We start from the raw sequence: 20,732 nt of genomic DNA on the forward strand, positions 1-20,732 counted from the left end.
ATCAAATCAATATCTCGATTTGATGGTCAGAACTTCGCTTCTGCTCGGGAATAAAGGAGTTTTCTCATATTTTCCAGTAAATCTAAAAATCCAACCTTATTCTGATATTTATCAATACCTAGTTGCTAAAAATCAAAGCTTCATAATATTATACAACTCAACAAGAACATTATAAGTTAATAAAAAGAGAGAGTAATAATCCTAAGTGTACAATTTGTTCGAGTTTTGACTGTTTGTAGTATTGGTATTAATTTCTAGACTCCTAACACGATTTTGGCACTGCAGATTTCTAACGCTATATAAAACGGATGATAATACATTGACTTGGCTTTGTTCTGTTCCTAAAAGCACACATCACGTTGTTACACGAATATAACTAAATTCTAACGAATGTCTCGCCCTAAAAGTGTGATTCGAGTGGTTTTCTTTTGCGTTGGCGGCGTTTCGCTGCTGCTGGAACGGAAAATAGACGATGGGAAGAGAGATCGTAGACCTGGTGATTCTCGACTCGAAAAAAGTGACTGAATAAGTAGCGTGTGTTTTTTATGATAGAAGCAACGACCAAGAACGCTTGAATTAAGTAGCAAGACAGGTGTGTTAACACAATGCACATGGAACACAAAATGGGGAGCAATCAATGGAACATTGAACAGGAAAAAAGTGTGATGCAAGCAGCCGCTAACAACCACGCGCGCAGATTACCACGTATTCCAGCCCAGCACATGTAACATGGGAAATGATGACCGAAATTTTGGAATCCGATTGGATAGAAGCATTATGAAATGATGCGATTCGAACGGATCTTAAACCTGCTCCAAAATGTTGTTATGATATGTTAGAATTTGAATTGAAGTAGGTATGTTATATATTCCCAGAATTACTTACGAATATTCGATCGTGGATTAGTGGGATGGTTGTATACTATATAGGAATGATTGTTAATATGTTTCAAAACATAACTTACAAATTAAGATTGTCATCTCATTCTGATCCGATCTGTCGCTGGTAGCATAACTGTCTAATGTTACAACATTCACAATAAAAAATCGCGTTTTAAGCATAAAGAAATTGCTTTCATAGTGAAAATTACAAAGCAGGACATATCAAGCAGCAAAACGCTATTTCCTTCAATTAGGATTGCTTATGTAAGTTTCATCCACAGCCGTTTAAAAAAAACATCAAAGTTCGTGAAATGTTGGCTGTTGAAAATGCATACATACATTAGTCTACTTGCATGATTGTATGCTGATTTACCGAACATGGCAAAATGATGTGCCGAGCGGGTTTTCACAATTTGTTAGTTCTTGACATTAATTATCAACGATTTCTACATTTCATTTCAAATTAATGTTAAAGAGTAGCTTTCCAATTCGTTCCACAATTAATATTGTTAAAACTATATTCCACAAAACCACCGCTCACATGCCACAAACAGCAATAAGATGCATTCATAAACCAAACTATTGCAGCAAATTATGAGGCCTGTATTTTTTAAAGCATCCTTTCCTGGCAAAGTTAAGTTATTTTGAAAATTTTATGTTGTTTCACGTCAGTTTTTTTTCTATATTGGTGAGTTCCCGAAAATTTGCTTAAAAATCAATCAAAAGACCTTTGATTACTTCAATACGTTGAACGAAAGCTTACAATCCATGACAGCAGGGAAAATATGAAAAAAACTGATCAAAAACTTTGTCTTTGTATTAAAAATTGAGATGGCGAATACTGGGCCACTTGCATCCGTATTCGCTACGTTTTATATTTCGATACCTGAATTCACCACCTACTTTTATTTCTTATGGAATGTGGCGAATCAGGGACACCATGGCGAAATGAGGTGCAAATAAATAAACATTTCAAAGAAAATGATTTTTTTTCTTTTGTTTTCTAAGAAAATTTTGAGGCTTTTAATTTTTGAATTTATTCAAAGCAAAATCCAATCTACTCAATCTGTTTGTGAATATGAAAGAATAGAAATTTTGTTTGTCGTCACTTAGTGAATTCACCCTGTTTTACGGGAGATTATCACAAAAAGTGAAGACATTCTAGGCTACCATAAAAAGTCGAATCACAGAGGTCCGAATTACAAAAGACCGAGTCACAAAAGGCCAAATTATAGTTCAAAATTACAAACCGAAAGAATAGAGCTTGGATATGAGAAAAGTCAATGCCTTTTTAAATGCGGTCATGTCAGTAAACAGTGTAAAGTTTTCATTCGGCGAAGCCTCATTGAGAATTAAGGAACTGGGGCGTCTTGTTTCTCACTCTTTTACATTTTCATAGATCAATAATGATCTCAAGACTGTAAAAACATAAATTTTGTACACATTCCTGTATAATGTTTAAGCTGAGGTAATGAATGACGGAGTAGATGTTTCATGTTTTAGAAATGGTCGGCGTTAAGTCAGAGTGAGAAAACATGAGAAAATTGGATAACTCTTCCATTAGACGCGAAATTACTTTAACTCCATTTCACTTTGATCAGATTTGATGAATGCTGTAAACTGCGAGAGATATGTAACAAATTTACTTTGGATGATCAATAAAAATCGATGAAAATATGCAGTCAGAGTAGACCAAGTGCTTATTACCATAACAGCGAAAATGATCAGCGAGCTGAGAAATGCTAGCAAATGAAAGACATTTCAAGTGATTTGTCAGGTGTTTCGATATGGAATGATTCTTTTTCTCACCCATCAATAGAAATTCATGAATGTTGCTTAATTCGATGCATTTGATTTTGATTTTTGACCATTTACCATATTTGGATGGGTGGTGACTCAAGATTAACTCAAGATTTTCGCTTGGTCCACTCTGACTGAACACATATTATAATATTCCTGGTCTTCAATGCCCTGGCCCTACAAAACTTTAATTTTCAAGCTATCGTAAAGCCACTGATTTCGGGATTGAAAATATGGATTATTGAAGAATTTACGATTGTGATGTCGAAGAATTTAAATAATCTGTTTATCTTAGAGATATGCACCCAGTTTGACCATGGAAGCATTCGATAATTACAGGGTGGCCACTAAAAATCCATTTTGAAATTCCCGCTTTTTTCCCGGTTTTCCCGTTATAATGTTCAAAATTTTCCCGGTTTTTAATTGAGCGGCCCAAACGCAAAGGGATGACATTTTGGTCGATTTTTTAGTTGAATGTACTAAAAAACTGCTGTTTTCAAGCTTTCCAACGGTATTTAGAGGTGATTTTTTCGTTTGATAGGAAAAATCTAGAAAAATAATATGATTCGTACTGTTGTTCTACACCTACTTGTCCCATGTTGTATGTAATCCATATGGACAGTGGTACAAATATGTGTAAAACGGCAGCGAAGAAGACTGAACAATTGCCGAAAAAAACTTAAAAGTCGATATTCTAAAACTAGGTTTTTGTCACATACACCCTTTTGCTCATAACCTCTTCAATTATGCTAAAAGGGCGGTTCCTATTCTTGGCACTTTCGATTCACTTCGAAAGGGGTTTGTTTTAAAAGCTAGCAGAGTTATATTAATCAACAATATGCTGCTTTTGTGGCCAGATAGCCGTAGCGGTAAACGCGCAGCTATTCAGCATGACCATGCTGAGGGGTCGTGGGTTCCAATCCCACTGATCGAGGATCTTTTCGTAAAGAAAATTTTCTCGATTCCCAGGGCATAGAGTATCTCCGTACCTGCCACACGATATACACATGCAAAAATGGTCAGTTGGCAAAGAAAGATCTCAGTTAATAACTGTGGAAGTGCTCATAAGAACACTAATCTGCGAAGCAGGCTTTGTTCCAGTTGGGACGTAACGCCAGAAAGAAGAAGAAGAATGCCCCTTTTGTGTACTCCAATTGAAATAATTTCAATTCCTAACCACACATGTTAAAGTACATATGTATCTCACCTTACTTATTCTATCGAATAATCGACATAGAAATAGATAACTGAAGACACTTTAGAAACTTTTATAAATAAAGGATTGTTTTCGGATTTATTGATTTATTTTTTAGTAACTAAAAAAAAATTTAAATCCAATATGTTTCAGAGCTTGATCCTTCCGCAAGAAGTTTGGAATTCTGCTTCAAAACTTCGAGCCAAATAAGTTAGAGAAAATTCAAGCCCTGATAGTAAGAGAAAAAAAAAACATAAAATATTTCCAAACATTACGTTGGTCTTTAGTTCAGTCAGAGTGGACCAAGTGTACATAGTCCACCAATAAATCATTCTATTAGAGGTTTGGATCATTTTTTTTTTCATCATTATCACTTTACATTATATTGTTTGAAATTAACACAGAGATGTGTAGAATTATTGAACCCAAATTTTAAATTATTGAACCCAAATTTTAAAAATTACTGACTTTTAGACCATTTTTCTCAAAATATGAAAAATGACACTTGGTCCACTCGACTTAACGCCAACCAAATATGTGAAAAAATGACGAAGTCTTCGTGAACCACTACCATTTGAATTTTCAAACAATTTGAGTCACAGAACCACTTTCGCTACATTGAAGTCACCACTTCCGCTACATTTAAGAGTATTATTTGACATCTATGAGTCAGTATTGATGTGAATAATCATACTGCATTGATACTGCACCAAATGATCATGTTTGAATAGGAAAATGAACTTGTGAAGGTTTTAGCTGCAAATATTGGCAAATAAGTCAGCAGCATGCCTTCAAAGTTGTTAATTGTTACTAAAAAACCATTGATAAGAATACACACTGAAATTACCACATACTTATATGTCTGTAATTAACTGAAATACTACTGAACTGAAATACTAAGAATACTTTTCAAAGTATGTTTACCCTTCCAGTTGTCGCGAGGTTTATTACCTGTGTTCTAAAAAATTCAACAGCGCCACTACTGAAGTATTAGGTTAGATAGAAAAAGTTCCATTTATAGAAAATTACCGGATTCTGTTCTTAGGCGACACACCAATAAAAAAAACACTAAGCTTATTTCAGCTGGATAAACTCTTGTAGCTAGTGATGTTACTTGGCCATCTATTCCCGCCTTACACTACTGTAAAAATGTCCAAATCTTGCAGAAAAATGTGCTAAATGTTTGTGGCTTTCAATAAAGTTGATTTTTTTCCTTATGTAATTCTACCGTGGTAGACCCGTTTACGGTATACAAAATTGCTCAAAAAAAATAATAAGCTGTGTTTTAAATTTGGGAGCAAGTCATTTGGCATAAAGCCATGACGGTCGTTTGGCATAACCAGAGTTATGCCCTTTCTTTTAGAAGATGCTTGCTTTCATTAAAAAGTGTTATGCCAAATGACTGTTACGCCCAATGTCCTTTATGCCCAATGACCTTATGCCAAATGATCCAAACCCTTTAAATTTAACTTAAAATACTTAAAATCAGTATATTATACAACTTTGACATCCTATATCGCAAAATTGTGACATGTTGAAATATTTCTGTGAGTGGGATTTGAATCAGCAGCCCCAAATTTACTGGAGGCACGTAATCCCACTCAATCAGTTTGAGATTACCGATAGTGAATGATATCGATTTGTTTTGAGTCGATCTTCATCGTTGGATTATGATCTATAAAGAAATGATAACACTGGTTAGTCGGGATTTGGTCATTGGGACACGTGAAAATGTTAATTTTATTGCGCTATGTTATTAGAGTTCTCAAAATCCATTGGTAATCACGTATGTAGCATTCCGTTTTTGAGTATATAAGAGCATATTTACACGATATTGACCATGAAGAAGGGGAGTTCATTCTCGATCTGCCAAGGGTTATGGTTAGGATATTCATTCATTCATTTCTAGCATAACTTATGATCTCGCCCCAAAAGCCATTGGTTGGCAAGTGTGTAGCTTGTTGTTACTGAGCAAACGTTTTTGAACAATGCTTTCATGAAGAGCAGATCCTCCTCTATCTCCCAGTGATGATAGTTTCTATCCTGGTCCACTCATTTGCTTAAAAACAAAGAGATTCACACTCGGTTACCAATGGCTTTGAGGGCGAGATCTTAAGTTGTGCGAGATTTTCTCAGACACGACGTGCTACACACGTGGTTTCCAACGGCTTTTAGGGCGTTATCATAAGCTGAGCGAGTTTTGATCATTAAATTCTTAACGATTATGCATTTATTCTTCCAGTATGACAAATTTGCGTCACATTTGGGTTTATTCTACGAGTGGCGTTAGATGAGATTTGTTTTACCCGGCGAGTCACTTCACTCGAGTCGAGAATTGTCACCTCGCTATACGAGACCGACAATTCTCACCATATGCCACTCGTAGAATAAACCAAATTTTTCAACATTTTCGAGAATAATCATCTTGTTTCATGCATTATTCCTCTTATGTTATGAAAATTCACGATCAATAGATACAGCATCGCAAATTTGTTTAAATATCACATAGGACACTTATGCTTCTACCTTCTGTGTAGGCGCTAGGCTTGAAATACCTGGTTACTGAAATTCAGAACATTTGTCGGTTCGATGCGATATCGCAGTCAGTTTTTTACTGCCCTACGTAGGTGTCTGAGGGTTATCTCCGGATTGGATTGAAGACTATTTCGAAACAAACTATATTACTGCCACTGTACAATAATTTGATCAGAATGAGATGTTCAATAATTTAAATTAATTTATTCGATTCTTTCTAAAATATATCTAATCACTTTGTTCAATGATACACCCTGATATTATTTTTTATGCTTTCTCTAAAGATAACTTTTTCGTTTGAAACATTCCATTTGCCAAACTGCTCAAGTTCGCATCTTCGACGTAGCTACCAACACTACCATTGCTGGAAAAATGCATTTTGTGTTCCCAGCTGCATTCTTGAATCTTTCAACAATATCGGTCAAATAATCTGTGCATTTGCTAAAGATTGAAATTAAACAGTTGACTGGGGGAGACTTTTCGATCGAGTTCGCTCTTTTGTCATTTGCAAACGCATACATCATTTCATTTTTCGATCAATCAATGAGTTCCATGAACGATTACAGTCATCTCTCCCTTACTCGATATTGAAGGGACCATCGAGTTAAGGAGGTATCGAGTTACAACACAAACATTTTACAAAGGGATCTCACGAACGATCGCACAACCAAATACGGACCCTGTTCAAATCATAAAACAATAATAATCGACAAGGTTAGACCAAGCACAACACGTTAAATAAGAACATAAAAGTAACCGGATTACAGCTGCATACAAGCACTTTCACACTGCCAACGTCCGTTCCAGGTGCAGATCACGTAAGTACACCCTAGAACATGATGAGAGGTTGCTCGCTCTTCTCCATCGCCATTTTCCGCGCCTTAAGGTCCGCCAGAACCGGCACCCCGAGCTGCCGGTGCATTTCTTCGAAGGTGTACTCTTCCGAAGGAGCCGTTGCAGTACCATCGGTTCCGTCTCCAACGATGGCCAGCAGATCAACCATGTTAAGAGCGCTTCCACCACTGGTGCTGTTGGTGGTGGCCTGGATTGGCCTGTTGCTACTGTTAGTACTAGTGGTCATTGATTCCGATGGCGGCTGGTGGCCGGTAGGAACTGGTGGCGGCGGTGCCTTTCTTGTTACTTGCGGGGAAAAGTGTGACGTGGCCATCGGTAGGGCCGCACTCGGGTCAAACACTGCGATTTCGGATGTTTTCGAAATTTTTGGAGGAGGTTTGAATATAATTCGATCTCTATTACTAGTGTTCATGCCGTCCAGATTCTGTAAGTTGAATTTATATAGGTATGAATTTATTTTTATCAGAGGACACTTACTTTCGATCTATAAGAATTTTGGATTTCCTATTCTGTCAGCAAAAAGGTATACCTAAAGATCGAAAGTTGGATCTCTTCCAATGATTGTATGTATCCAACATTGAAAAGTAGCAATTTTAAGAAACGTTCCGTAGGAATAGCTATGACTAGTTAATTACATCTTCACTTATTTTCAACCAAACAAATTGATAGTTTTACTATATTCTAGCATTTCCTATCTCTATACTCTACAACTATTAGTTGAACTTACAGAAACTGGACGTAGTATTTTTTCATAGATATGAACGAGTACGCACGTTATACGACAAGGCGTTAGTTACGCCGCTTTGATGAATGGGAGTGAGTAAAAAGAAAGCATTCCTTGAAGATCTTGTCTTTTATCGATATGATTTTTTTTTGTTTGATATGTGTACTTAATTTAACAAAGCATGGAAAACACCTAAGCTTCGCGTGCAATCCAATCAGATATACTTTTTGCGTTCAGTATCGTACAGAGATTGATATCTTTTCATCGATTTTTTCATTGCCAGATGATTTTATTCTTGTGTTAGGAAGAAGTTATTCTTGTGTTAGGAAGTTCTCATCTCCCTTCATCGTACTGCATTACATTCCAAAATACCAAAGAGAAAATCGATGAAGAGAAATCGATCTCATTCTCATATGGCATTCCTTAGCCGAGTGGTTAAAGTCCGCGGCTACAAAGCAAAGCCATACTGAAGGTGTCTGGGTGCGATTCCCGGTCGGTCCAGGATCTTTTCGTAATGGAAATTTCCTTGACTTCCCTTGGCATAGAGTATTATCGTACTTGCCACACGATATACGAATGCGAAAATGGCAACTTTGGCAAAGAAAGCTCTCGGTTAATAACTATGGAAGTGCTCATAAGAACACTAAGCTGAGTAGTAGGCTCGGGGACGTTAATGCCAAGAAGAAGAAATCGATCTCTGCACATATACCGTTATGATACTAAAGGGAAATATGATAACGAATAGCAGTTCTTAGAAAACTGTATACTCAATCTGCACTTCACTTATACTTCTGCACATTGATGAGTTTCGAAAATGAAATAATAATTTGAACAAAAAACTTACATTTTCATTCTAGCATAAACTAAACTATATTTATGAAAATAGCTGGGAAATCGGAAAATCAGCGTTGGTAGTTATCGAAGAATCCTAGTTGGATTTTCATTGTAAACCTTTATGACTTTTCTAATTCCTCTAACATTACCTTGAGAAATCATTGGAGAATTATTTGGACGAATTCCTGAGAAAATTGGTGCAGACATCTCTGGTTGTTATTTTGGACCAGGGGGATCTCAGGGGTTCCTTAAATACATTGGAAGAAATAACTAGAATAATTCCTGAAGCTTTTCTTCAAGGAATCTGAGAAGAAATCCCTGAAGATCCTATAGAATAGTTTCGGTAGAATATTTGAATGTATCTCTGGCGCTTCTACAATTTTGCACAAGCATTCATTCACAAGGAGAATTTAGAGACCGTTTGGCGAAAATATATACTTTGAAGATCTTCCAAAGTCACAGATCTTTTAAATGATTATAGAAGTCCTGCAGAATATTGTTCTTGTCCCGTAAAACTTGTTCTATACCGCTTCATCCGTGTCCCTATCATATCGATGCAGAAAACAAGATCATCTAGGAGAGTGTCAATTAATAACAGAAGCAAACACAAACTTTGAAGGCATGCTCAATCGTCTAGGGAATTAAATCGAAACGGAAGTAGGTATTAGCGAACTCGAAACCGGAAGCTATTGACCATCGGGGCAAGCGTCACTCACCTGCATTGGAAGCATACTCCACAGGAGGGGGCCGATTGAATGGGTTCTGCCTCCGAGGTGGTGCTTTCGGAGCCGGCAGAGGCGTCACTTCCGGCGTTTTCTCCTTGCATCCCTCGATTTCGTCCAACTGTCGCTGCAGTTCGGCCACCATCAGCTTCATGTAGTCGTACCCGGCGCAGGTCAACGCTTTCATCCACTGTTCCATGTTGCTCTGCGATTCGGTGCTCAGGTAGTAGGTCCTATTGTTCGGGCCGTGGAACATTATCTGGAAACAGTACTGTTCGCCTTCTTCCGCTAGTTCTGAAAGATAAATTGAGAATAGTTTTCTTATAGTGTAAAGTACTACTTGGGGACTTTCATGATTCACTTTGGCATTGGGCATCTACCTCCGACCAACCGGAGGTAGATATTCCAAAAAACATTCAAAACAATATTACAGCTCATATTACGGTTTTCTCTTACAATATTTATCCAGGAAAATCATTAGAAAATAATTCATGTGTTTGCTAAAAGTTTCCTTACTGTAATTCTCCAAATATATCTTCAGAAATTCATGTATTGATTCTTAAACGGCCTTCTTAAGGAATTTCTTCATGGATTTCGTCCAAGATACCTTCAAGAATTCAACATGGATTTTTTCAGGGGTTATCCCAGAAATTACTCTGCAAATTTCATCATGTTTCTAGGAATGCCTCCAAAGATTCTTTCAAAAATTTCTTAACAAAATTCTAAGTTCATCAGAAGTGTTCATCGGTTGGTTCTTTAATTGATTCCGTTTAAGACATCTTCAAGAATTCAAACATTAATTTTTCTCCAGAGATGCTTTCAAGATTGTCGTTCAGGATTTTTTTTATGGTTCCCACATCTAATTTCTGCAAGGATGCCATCAGAAATAGTTTCAGGAAGTCTTCCAGAAACTTTTTAAGAATATTCTCAAGGATGTTCTCAAAGAATTAAATCAGGATTTTTTACATAAATGTCGCTAAGAAATCTGCAAGTATACTTTTTTTTTAATTATTAGATAAAATTCTATAACAAATACAGTAGATATTTCTAAAACATATTATTCTTGGCATTACGTTTATAATGGGAACGAGCCTGCTTCTCAGCTAAATGTTCTTACAAGGACATCCACAGTAAATGACGGAGAGCTTTCGATGGCAAATTTTCCATTTTCGCATTCATATATCGTGTGGCTAGTACGACCGTCTTGGACCGACTAGCGATGGGCGATTTTGAATCGATGTTTCGAAAATCGATTATTTTGATCCGATTAATCGATGTTTTGAATCGATGTTAGGGGCACTCTAAATCAAGTGAATCGATTCTCTTCATTCGATTTTTTGTTTCGATTCAACTGGATGAAATTCATAAGTATTTTTCAATGAGTTGATGAACCATGAACCCAGTTTTGAATCAGCATAATATCTGATTTTAAATTTCAAACGTTATTCGGTTAAAGGAAATTACAAATCATATGAAATAGCATTTTGTCTTATTTTAAGATATTGTGTTTATAAATGTTCATATGAACTTAAAAATCGAATCGATTCGAAAACACCGATTCAAATGATTCGATTAAATCGATGAATCGATTCGACATATCAATTTTGAATCGATTCAGTAACATCGATGTTGTGGTCATATTTGCCCAACGCTAGGACCGACCGATAATCAAACCCAGACACTTTGCTTTAAGGCCACGGACGTTACCACTATGCCTCTTTCAGTTCTTTTGACACAGTGAAACAAAAATATTTAAAAAAAATCATTAATAAGCATTTGAGAGCAAATTCAAACAACGAAAAGAGTGGATTTTTATGTACCTCGTTTTTCATTTTCTCTTTTTACACGTTAATGACAATATCGACCTTGAGAAACGAAACAGAAAAAAAATTGATAGAAAAAATTTTTATACATATTTACGAAGTAATGTAGGCAAAATGGTGCTCTGTATAATTGTAGTCGTATTTGACATTTTTTTTCAAATCCGTTTTACGTGGTGTATGAAAAACATACACAGAGACAAGCTAGTTTGAAACAACAACGAAAGATTGGTTGATTTTCAAACTAAAACTTTGTTGTTTCGTAACTAACATTTTGTTGTTTGTAAACTTAAAATTGGTTTGAAACAAACTATTTAGACTAGGGTTTCGTTCTACTTCGTCATAAGCGCTATTATTCGTCGTATCAAAACTTAAAATGTTCCACTACGGCGGCTATTTAAACTTACCTGCAACATAGATTAATTTTCCAAGTGTAATTTTGTGAAAGCTGTTATGTTTGGTACAATTATACACCAAAAATGCAATAAAACTATTGTATTTCGCTAAATAACTTCAGTTCAATTATCCACTTTGCACTTTTTCACCAAAATCGCATGGACGAACACGATTTGAGAGAAATGCTCTGCGATCGACTGGTGTGACTCAAACTTTACGATACAAGTTTCTTCCCGCTCCCTGTGTGATTTACTTCGCCGGGCACTTATTTTCACCATGGAAAATCTTCGTACATCCTTATTGAAGGATTTCATTCCAATCGCACGCCGTAAAAATCCTATAATTTACGAAATTTTATGAAATTTCCTCACCGACCGCGTAAAATTGAGAATGTAAACAAAGTTCAATCCGTCGTACTGAGAAAAAAAGCTTGTGCGCATCAATGTGTGCGCGATACTCGACGCAAAAAATGATTCCTTTGATTGTGTTGCTTTCGCTGCACTGTGAGCAAATGTCATGATTGTTCGGTCGAAAAGAATTGTGTTCATATGTTTGAGCAGAATTTTGATGGCGAACAATGAATTTTAAAGGAAATTAATATATTTCATCATGCTGAAGGAATGGAGGGAGATGACCGCTATATATTCTAATAAAATATTTTATAATGTAGTTGATATGTTGTATTTTAACCACTTGCTATATCACAGTGAGCCGTAAGTTATAAGACGCAGAACTCTTTGAACACCGTGTACGTGAGCTGACAAATACAGATTTCATGTTTTAGAGGTATTTCTTTCATCAGTTTTTGTTTGCGTATTTTAAGATGCATTAATTTTCCTATTACAGTATTACTGTTGATAAAATGTCCGCTACCCAGACAACCAAAATGTACGTATAACGAAATCACCTGGAGGCTTTGTACGTGCAAAATTTCACTTATAAGATGACGCGAAAAGGCCTTCTACGTACAAAAGTGGAGGCGTTATACGTGTATATATTATGTGATGAATAATAGCATACAATGCGAGTGTAATTTTTTTATCCGAACTAACCTGTGATTTCATGCGACTTATCCTATGATATTAAATGTTGATTTGACAGCTGCTACGGATTGATTCGACTTAGTTTGTACGAGTGTACGAGACGAAACGAAATGTACAAATGAACTAAAAAAAAAGCGTTTTATGCGAGGAAACTCATCAATCTGACGATTTTATCCACCGTGTTTTGCGGTTTTGATGTAGATGGAGTCCCCCAACTTCAATTTCGTCAATGATATTAAATTTATTTGTTTAATTAACATAAGCAAATATATAATGCGATTTGTATAATTTATATTTTTTGCTTCAAAATGATGAAGGGAACATAACCAGGACGCAATTTTTATAAATTTGTTGTTTGTTTCAAACTGCAACACATGTTTGTTTCAAACTATTTTTTGGTGGATTCAAACTAAAACAATGTTTGATTTAACTATTTTTTTTCGTTTGTTTTGAGAATTGTTTGTTAATTTGAACTAAGACGGTGTTGACTATTTAAGGCTAAATGTTAGTTTGTTTCAAACGCCATAAGTTAATTCAGTTCAGTTGGTTGGTAAATGGCTGGGCATGGCGTACCATTGGTACCTCGCGTACCTGAAGGAACAAAATAGACCCCTCTGTGCGGTCCTTAGCCTCTGGTCCAGAAACTCCTATCCCTACCTCCTCGCGGTACTGGCCGGGGTACGAGTAACCTTAGGGAAGATCGGGTAACCAACCCCCGGTGGGAACTTTGGTCGTATGCTGACAGGGAAGGGGGGTTTGCTTTTGCTTTTGCTTCTGCGAACCTTGAGCGTCTGTACTCCATGTTAGGAGCGGCTCACAACAGCGTCTGTTCCCCATGTCAGGGGCGGCTGATCATCGTCCGAGTGCCAGAGAAGGACTCTAAGCTAAACTGTGCACTATGGTCCTCCGAACATTTAGGGGGAATGGTCCTCCGGAAATCTAGGGGGTTGATGTCAGGCCCTGCAAGCCAGTCGTAAAAAAATCAAGCAACAAATAATCAACGAGAGAATACGAACCGGGACAATCGGCGATTGGAAGCTCGGTACGTGGAACTGTAAATCTCTCAACTTCATCTCATCATAGGAGACCTAAACGCTCAGGTTGGCCAGGAGGAGGAATTCAGACCGACGATTGGAAAGTTCGGCGCCCACCGGCTGACGAACGAAAACGGCCTACGACTAATTGATTTTGCCGCCTCCAAGAATATGGCCATTCGTAGCACCTACTTCCAGCACAGCCTTCCATACCGATACACCTGGAGATCACCACAGCAGACAGAACCGCAAATCGACCACGTTCTGATTGATGGTCAGCACTTCTCCGACATTATCGACGTCAGGACCTATCGTGGCGCTAACATCGACTCTGACCACTATCTGGTGATGGTCAAACTGTGCCAAAAACTCTCCGTCGTTAACAACGTACGGTACCGACGGCCGCCCGGTATGACCTAAAGCGGCTCAAGCAACCGGATGTCGCAGCGGCATACGCGCAGCACCTCGAGGCTGCATTACCGGGAGAGGGTGAGCTGGACGAAGCCTTTCTTGAGGACTGCTGGAGAACAGTAAAAACAGCCATCAACGATGCAGCTGAGAGCAACGTCGGGTACGTGGGACGGAGTCGACGGAACGATTGGTTCGACGAGGGGTGCCAGGAGGTTTTGGAGGAGAAGAATGCAGCGCGGGCGGTCATGCTGCAGCAAGGGACCCGGCAGAACGCTATAAACGGAAACGGCAACAGCAGACCCGCCTCTTTCGGAAGAAAAAACGCCGCCTGGAGGAGACGGAGTGCGAGGAGATGGAACAGCTGTGCCGGTCTCAAGAAACGCGTAAGTTCTATCAGAAGCTCAACGCATCCCGCAACGGCTTCGTGCCGCGAGCCGAGATGTGCAGGGATAAGGATGGGAGCATTCTGACGGACGAGCGTGAGGTGATCGAAAGGTGGAAGCAGCACTTCGACGAGCATCTGAATGGCGCTGAGAGCACAGGCAATGAAGGACGGGACAACGGAGGAAATGCCTTCGTCAGTACTGCGGAAGATGGAAATCAACCAGCCCCCACTTTGAGGGAGGTTAAGGATGCCATTCACCAGCTCAAGAACAATAAAGCTGCTGGTAAGGATGGTATCGGAGCTGAACTCATAAAGATGGGTCCGGAAAGGCTGGCCATTTGTCTGCACCGGCTGATAGGCACAATCTGGGAAACAGAACAGCTACCGGAGGAGTGGAAGGAAGGGGTAATATGCCCCATCTACAAGAAAGGCGACAAATTAGATTGTGAGAACTTTCGAGCGATCACCACTTTAAATGCGGCCTACAAAGTATTATCCCAGATCATCATCCGTCGTCTGTCACCGAGTTCGTGGGAAGTTATCAAGCCGGCTTCGTTGACGGCCGATCGACAACGGACCAGATCTTTACTGTACGGCAAATCCTCCAAAAATGTCGTGAATACCAGGTCCCAACGCATCACCTTTTCATCGATTTCAAGGCGGCATACGACAGTATCGACCGCGTAGAGCTATAAAAAATCATGGACGAGAACAGCTTTCCCGGGAAGCTCACGAGACTGATAAGAGCGACGATGGAAGGTGTGCAAAATTGTGTGAAGGTTTCAGGCGAACACTCCAGTTCGTTTGGATCCCACCGGGGACTACGACAAGGTGATGGACTTTCGTGCCTGCTGTTCAATATTGCGCTAGAAGGTGTTATGCGGAGAGCCGGACTTAACAGCCGGGGTACGATTTTTACGAGATCCAGTCAATTTGTTTGCTTCGCGAATGATATGGACATCGTCGGCCGAACATTTGAAAAGGTGGCAGACCTGTACACCCGCCTGAAACGCGAGGCAGCAAAAGTTGGACTGGTGGTGAATGCGGCCAAAACAAAGTACATGCTAGCTGGTGGGGCCGAGCGCGACAGGGCTCGCCTAGGTAGCAGTGTTACGATAGACGGGGATACTTTCGAGGTGGTCGACGAGTTCGTCTACCTTGGATCCTTGCTGACGGCTGACAATAACGTTAGCCGTGAAATACGGAGGCGCATCATCAGTGGAAGTCGAGCCTACTATGGCCTCCAGAAGAAGCTGCGGTCAAAAAAGATTCACGCCCGCACCAAATGTACCATGTACAAAACGCTCATAAGGCCGGTAGTCCTCTACGGGCATGAAACGTGGACGATGCTCGAGGAGGACCTGCAAGCACTTGGAGTCTTCGAACGTCGGGTGCTTAGGACGATCTTCGACGGTGTGCAGGAGAACGGTGTGTGGCGGCGAAGGATGAACCACGAGCTCGCCCAACTCTACGGCGAACCCAGTATCCAGAAGGTGGCCAAAGCTGGAAGGATACAATGGGCAGGGCATGTTGCAAGAATGCCGGACAGCAATCCTGCCAAGATGGCGTTCGCTTCGGATCCGGTTGGTACAAGAAGGCGTGGAGCGCAGCGAGCTAGGTGGGCGGATCAAGTGCGTATCGATTTGGCGAGCGTGGGGCAGAACCGAGGATGGAGAGATGCGGCCACGAACCGAGTATTGTGACGTGAAATTGTTGATTCAGTGTTATCTGTGTAGATGTTAACTAAATAAATGAAATGAAATGAATGAAGTTAATTTAAATTGGTTTCACTTTTGTGCAAATGGTACCTAAAGTTTTGGTTAAAATAAACCAAAATTTATTTGTAAATACTATATTTTTTCTCTGTTTTAAAATGTTATTTTATGCAAGATTTTATTTTAATGCTTGTTTCGTCCAGGGTTGACCAGGCCCTACGTTGTGTTTCTTTTTGGTCCCGGAGGGGCAGACGAATAACGAACTTCTTGTTGACTTCTACTAATTTATTGCCTCCGCCGAGAGGCAGTGCTCTTGCTCGGTGGAGATACTCTTCTGTTACAGATCAACTTACATCTAATGTTACATCGAAACGGTGTCGCTTATATATGCGAGAGGTAGTACGGCTAAGAAATTGATATAAAATAATGTGCTGCGCCGGCAAGCTAGCATCACGCAGCCCAACGCAAGAGCATCAAAGCAATTGGGCTGCTTGCTGCTAGCAGTGGCGAAAGTAGAGAAATTGAATGCACACTGCAGCGCTGCTGCTATTGCTGAGTGCGCCTAGCATTCAACGAATGGGAGATGTCGTTGCGGTGAGTCCGAACAATGCTGTATAAACCTTGTTGTATTTATATTAAGACTGCATATTTTTCAATATTTTTAACTTTTGTCGATACTTGATGACATAATGAAGATCTGCCTTAAAAAGGTTTTCTCTGAGGTACACCGTTTTGAATGTGTGCGATTACTTTTCAATACAATTATTAGAAATTTGATTTTCAGTATGGTTCCATGAGTCGTTATCGAGTTTCAGTTGAGATTTTTTTTAGTTTGCGGTCAATGAAAATGGATGACAAAGCTGATGATTAGAGAAGAATGTGGAAAGAAATAAGAGGATTATTTGTATAAATTTTCGCCATTTAGTAATTAGGAATAATATGAAATTACAAAATAAGACCAACACAAAACGTCAGTCATAGTAACATAATACTCTTATTTTTTTATTATTTAAAACAAATCTCCAGGGAATTAACTGCTCATTCTGGTGTTGTCAAGGTTTTATAACTGACCTACAATCATAATTTGACTTATAAAATACATAAAAGGAAGTAAACCGGACGTGTATAACTACCGAGGAATTGCGGCGCTGTGTTCCGTCTCGAAACTTTTCGAGCTTATGGAACCCTTGCTCTCACGCTGTCAGCAGTATCTCAGCCCCGACCAGCATGGTTTCACTGCAGGCCTGTCAACTATCACTAATTTACTGTGCCTCACATCCTACATCACGGAATGTACGCAGACGGATGGCATATACACCGATCTCTCTGCTGCATTCGACAAGCTGGACCACGCTATCGCTATCGCAAAACTCGACAGACTTGGTGTCAGCGACAATCTGTTATGTTGGTTCCGGACGTACCTTACTGGTCGTCAATTATTGGTTTCAATTGGCGATTCCAAATCTAGCAGCTTTTCTGCTTCTTCTGGCATCCCACAAGGTAGTCATTTGAGTCCGTTGATATTTATGTTCATCTGCTAATCAAAGGTTAAAGGTCCTCGTTTGTCTTACGTCGATGACCTAAAAATGTTTCTACAGATCCGCTCTACAACCGACTGTCACTTTTTGCAACAACAGATCGACGCTTTGAGTTTGTTCACAAGTTCCATAACGCCGAAAATGTCAATTTTTGACACCCACCTACCCCCTCATAACACTTTTTGTATAAATATTTTAAAAATTTTGTGTGAGTTGTAACATTTTGTGGGTACCCATCCACCCCCTTCAGCGTTATGAAATTTTTGAACAGGCCCTTTGGCTAACTGGTGCTCTATTAATAGAATGGTAGTTAACCCAGTCAAATGATCAGTTATGACGTTCTCACGACTGAAGCAGCCGACCCTATTCGCCTACAGTCTGTATGGGACGAGTATCGAACGCGTTAACCACGTGAAAGATCTGGGTGTCATCATGGACTCACAATTGTCTTTCTGGCAGCATGTGTCGTACACCGTAGCCAAGGCGTCCAGAACCCTTGGATTTATCTTCAGGATCGCCAAAAGCTACTGCCTAAAATCGCTTTATTGCTCGCTCGTTTGTTCCACTCTGGAATATTGTTCTGCAGTCTGGTGTCCAGCATACAGCAACGGCGCTGAGCGAATCGAGTCGGTTCAACGCCGCTTTCTACGTTTTCTGCTTCGCAAACTACCGTGGACAAATCCGTTCCGCCTACCTAGTTACGAGAACAGATGCCAACTAATGGATCTCGAGCTACTCCGCACGCGAAGAGACACGACCAGAGCTTTGACGATCACCGATACGCTTCAGAGACGAATAGACTGCGCGTCAATCCGGGAACAAATCGACTTGCATGCTCGTCCACGACTGCTTCGCAATAGCTTGTACCTAAGGCTTCCTCTCCGACGGACGAACTACAGTACTAATGGTGGGATCAACGGATTACTAAAACTTTTCAACTGAGTCGCATCAATCTTCGACTTTCATCTCACTCGTGAGTTCTTACGTCGAAGATTTTCATCTTTTTTGCTGGACAAAACAACATAGGATTGTGCCTTAGATTAAGTTTTAGCTCTTGACTTCCATATGTGTTATTTGCAGATGAGATTTTTCTTGTTTCGATTTGTATGTTTTTAGCTACCAACATCATAGGGGCCTCACTTTGCCTGTTGATGTGAAAAATTAATAAGCTGTACAAATTAAATACGTAATACATTGTAATAAAACCAAAATTGTTACTAGTGCATACTTCCATCTGTCCCAGATGCATATTTTCGTCAAAATTTCCGGTTTTCATTTATTTTAATGAACAAATAAAACATAACTGTTCTTCTATGAATTTTCACCCTCAAAATTCCCATTTTTTCTTTCGCTTTATTTCAGAGAAAAAAGCGAGTAACTAGGCGATAAGTTGATTTTAGGGTATGACGTTACTTACACGGTGGTTCACATAACAATAAATCAAAAGAAAATAAAAAAAATCAAAGTAACATTCGAACCTCTGAGAACGCATTCAGGTGGTCGAAAAGTATTATGGACCGATGCAAGAGTTCACTATCTGACGTTTGAGCGGTGCCGTGTTATTTACGTGACCATGGAAACTAGTGAATTCAGCACCGCTGAAACGTCAAATTAGTGAACTCGTGCATTGATCCATGGACCTTTGCACGGGTTAACTATTTGACGTTTTAGCGGTGCCGTGTTATTTATGTCACCATGGAAACCAGTGAATTCGGCACCGCTCAAACGTCAAATTAGTGAACTCGTGCATCGGTCCATTGGGAATTTTTCAAAAATGAACTGCTGATTTTGGATGTTTGGGTAACATTTTCGTCCAAAAGTCTTGGAATGTCATTCAATTCATTCATTTATTTAGTTAACATCTACACAGATAACACTTAATCAACAATTTCACGCCACAATACTCGGTTCGTGGCCGCATCCCTCCATCCTCGGTTCTGCCCCACGCTCGCCAAATCGATACGCACTTGATCCGCCCACCTAGCTCGCTGCGCTCCACGCCTTCTTGTACCAACCGGATCTGAAGCGAATACCATCTTTGCAGGGTTGCTGTCCGGCATTCTTGCAACATGCCCTGCCCATCGTATCCTTCCAGCTTTGGCCACCTTCTGGATACTGGGTTCGCCGTAGAGTTGGGCGAGCTCGTGGTTCATCCTTCGCCGCCACACACCATTCTCCTGCACACCGCCGAAGATCGTCCTAAGCACCCGACGTTCGAAGACTCCAAGTACTTGCAGGTCCTTCTCAAGCATCGTCCACGTTTCATGCCCGTAGAGGACTACCGGCCTTATGAGCGTTTTGTACATGGTACATTTGGTGCGGGCGTGGATCTTTTTTGACCGCAGCTTCTTCTGGAGGCCATAGTAGGCCCGACTTCCACTGATGATGCGCCTCCGTATTTCACGGCTAACGTTATTGTCAGCCGTCAGCAAGGATCCAAGGTAGACGAACTCGTCGACCACCTCGAACGTATCCCCGTCTATCGTAACACTGCTACCTAGGCGAGCCCTGTCGCGCTCGGCCCCACCAGCTAGCATGTACTTTGTTTTGGCCGCATTCACCACCAGTCCAACTTTTGCTGCCTCGCGTTTCAGGCGGGTGTACAGGTCTGCCACCTTTTCAAATGTTCGGCCGACGATGTCCATATCATTCGCGAAGCAAACAAATTGACTGGATCTCGTAAAAATCGTACCCCGGCTGTTAAGCCCCGCTCTCCGCATAACACCTTCTAGCGCAATATTGAACAGCAGGCACGAAAGTCCATCACCTTGTCGTAGTCCCCGGTGGGATCCAAACGAACTGGAGTGTTCGCCTGAAACCTTCACACAATTTTTTTTTTTTTTT

The 20,732-nt window shown here is 40.0% G+C and overlaps 1 protein-coding gene across 4 annotated transcripts in view; it reads right to left on the reverse strand.

The window, feature by feature from the left end:
- Window positions 1-95: 95 nt before the first annotated feature.
- Window positions 96-20,732, reverse strand: part of LOC5576596 (sesquipedalian-1) — a 29,717-nt gene continuing 9,080 nt past the window's right edge. The window contains exons 2-4 of one of the 4 annotated variants that reach the window (XR_002499800.1): window positions 9,541-9,840; window positions 7,187-7,605; window positions 96-450 (exon numbers count right to left, since the gene is read on the reverse strand). Coding sequence is in view for 1 of the 4 variants with exons in the window: in XM_001656130.2 (XP_001656180.2) it covers window positions 7,241-7,605; window positions 9,541-9,840 (665 nt within the window). In the remaining 3 variants the exon portion in view is untranslated. Of the gene's footprint in view, window positions 454-3,986; window positions 7,606-9,540; window positions 9,841-20,732 lie in introns of those variants that run through there. The other 3 variants (XR_002499802.1, XR_002499799.1, XM_001656130.2) reach the window with 3 other exon arrangements.

This window comes from Aedes aegypti, chromosome 1 (assembly GCF_002204515.2).
Source record: "Aedes aegypti strain LVP_AGWG chromosome 1, AaegL5.0 Primary Assembly, whole genome shotgun sequence".
NCBI lineage: Eukaryota > Metazoa > Arthropoda > Insecta > Diptera > Culicidae > Aedes > Aedes aegypti.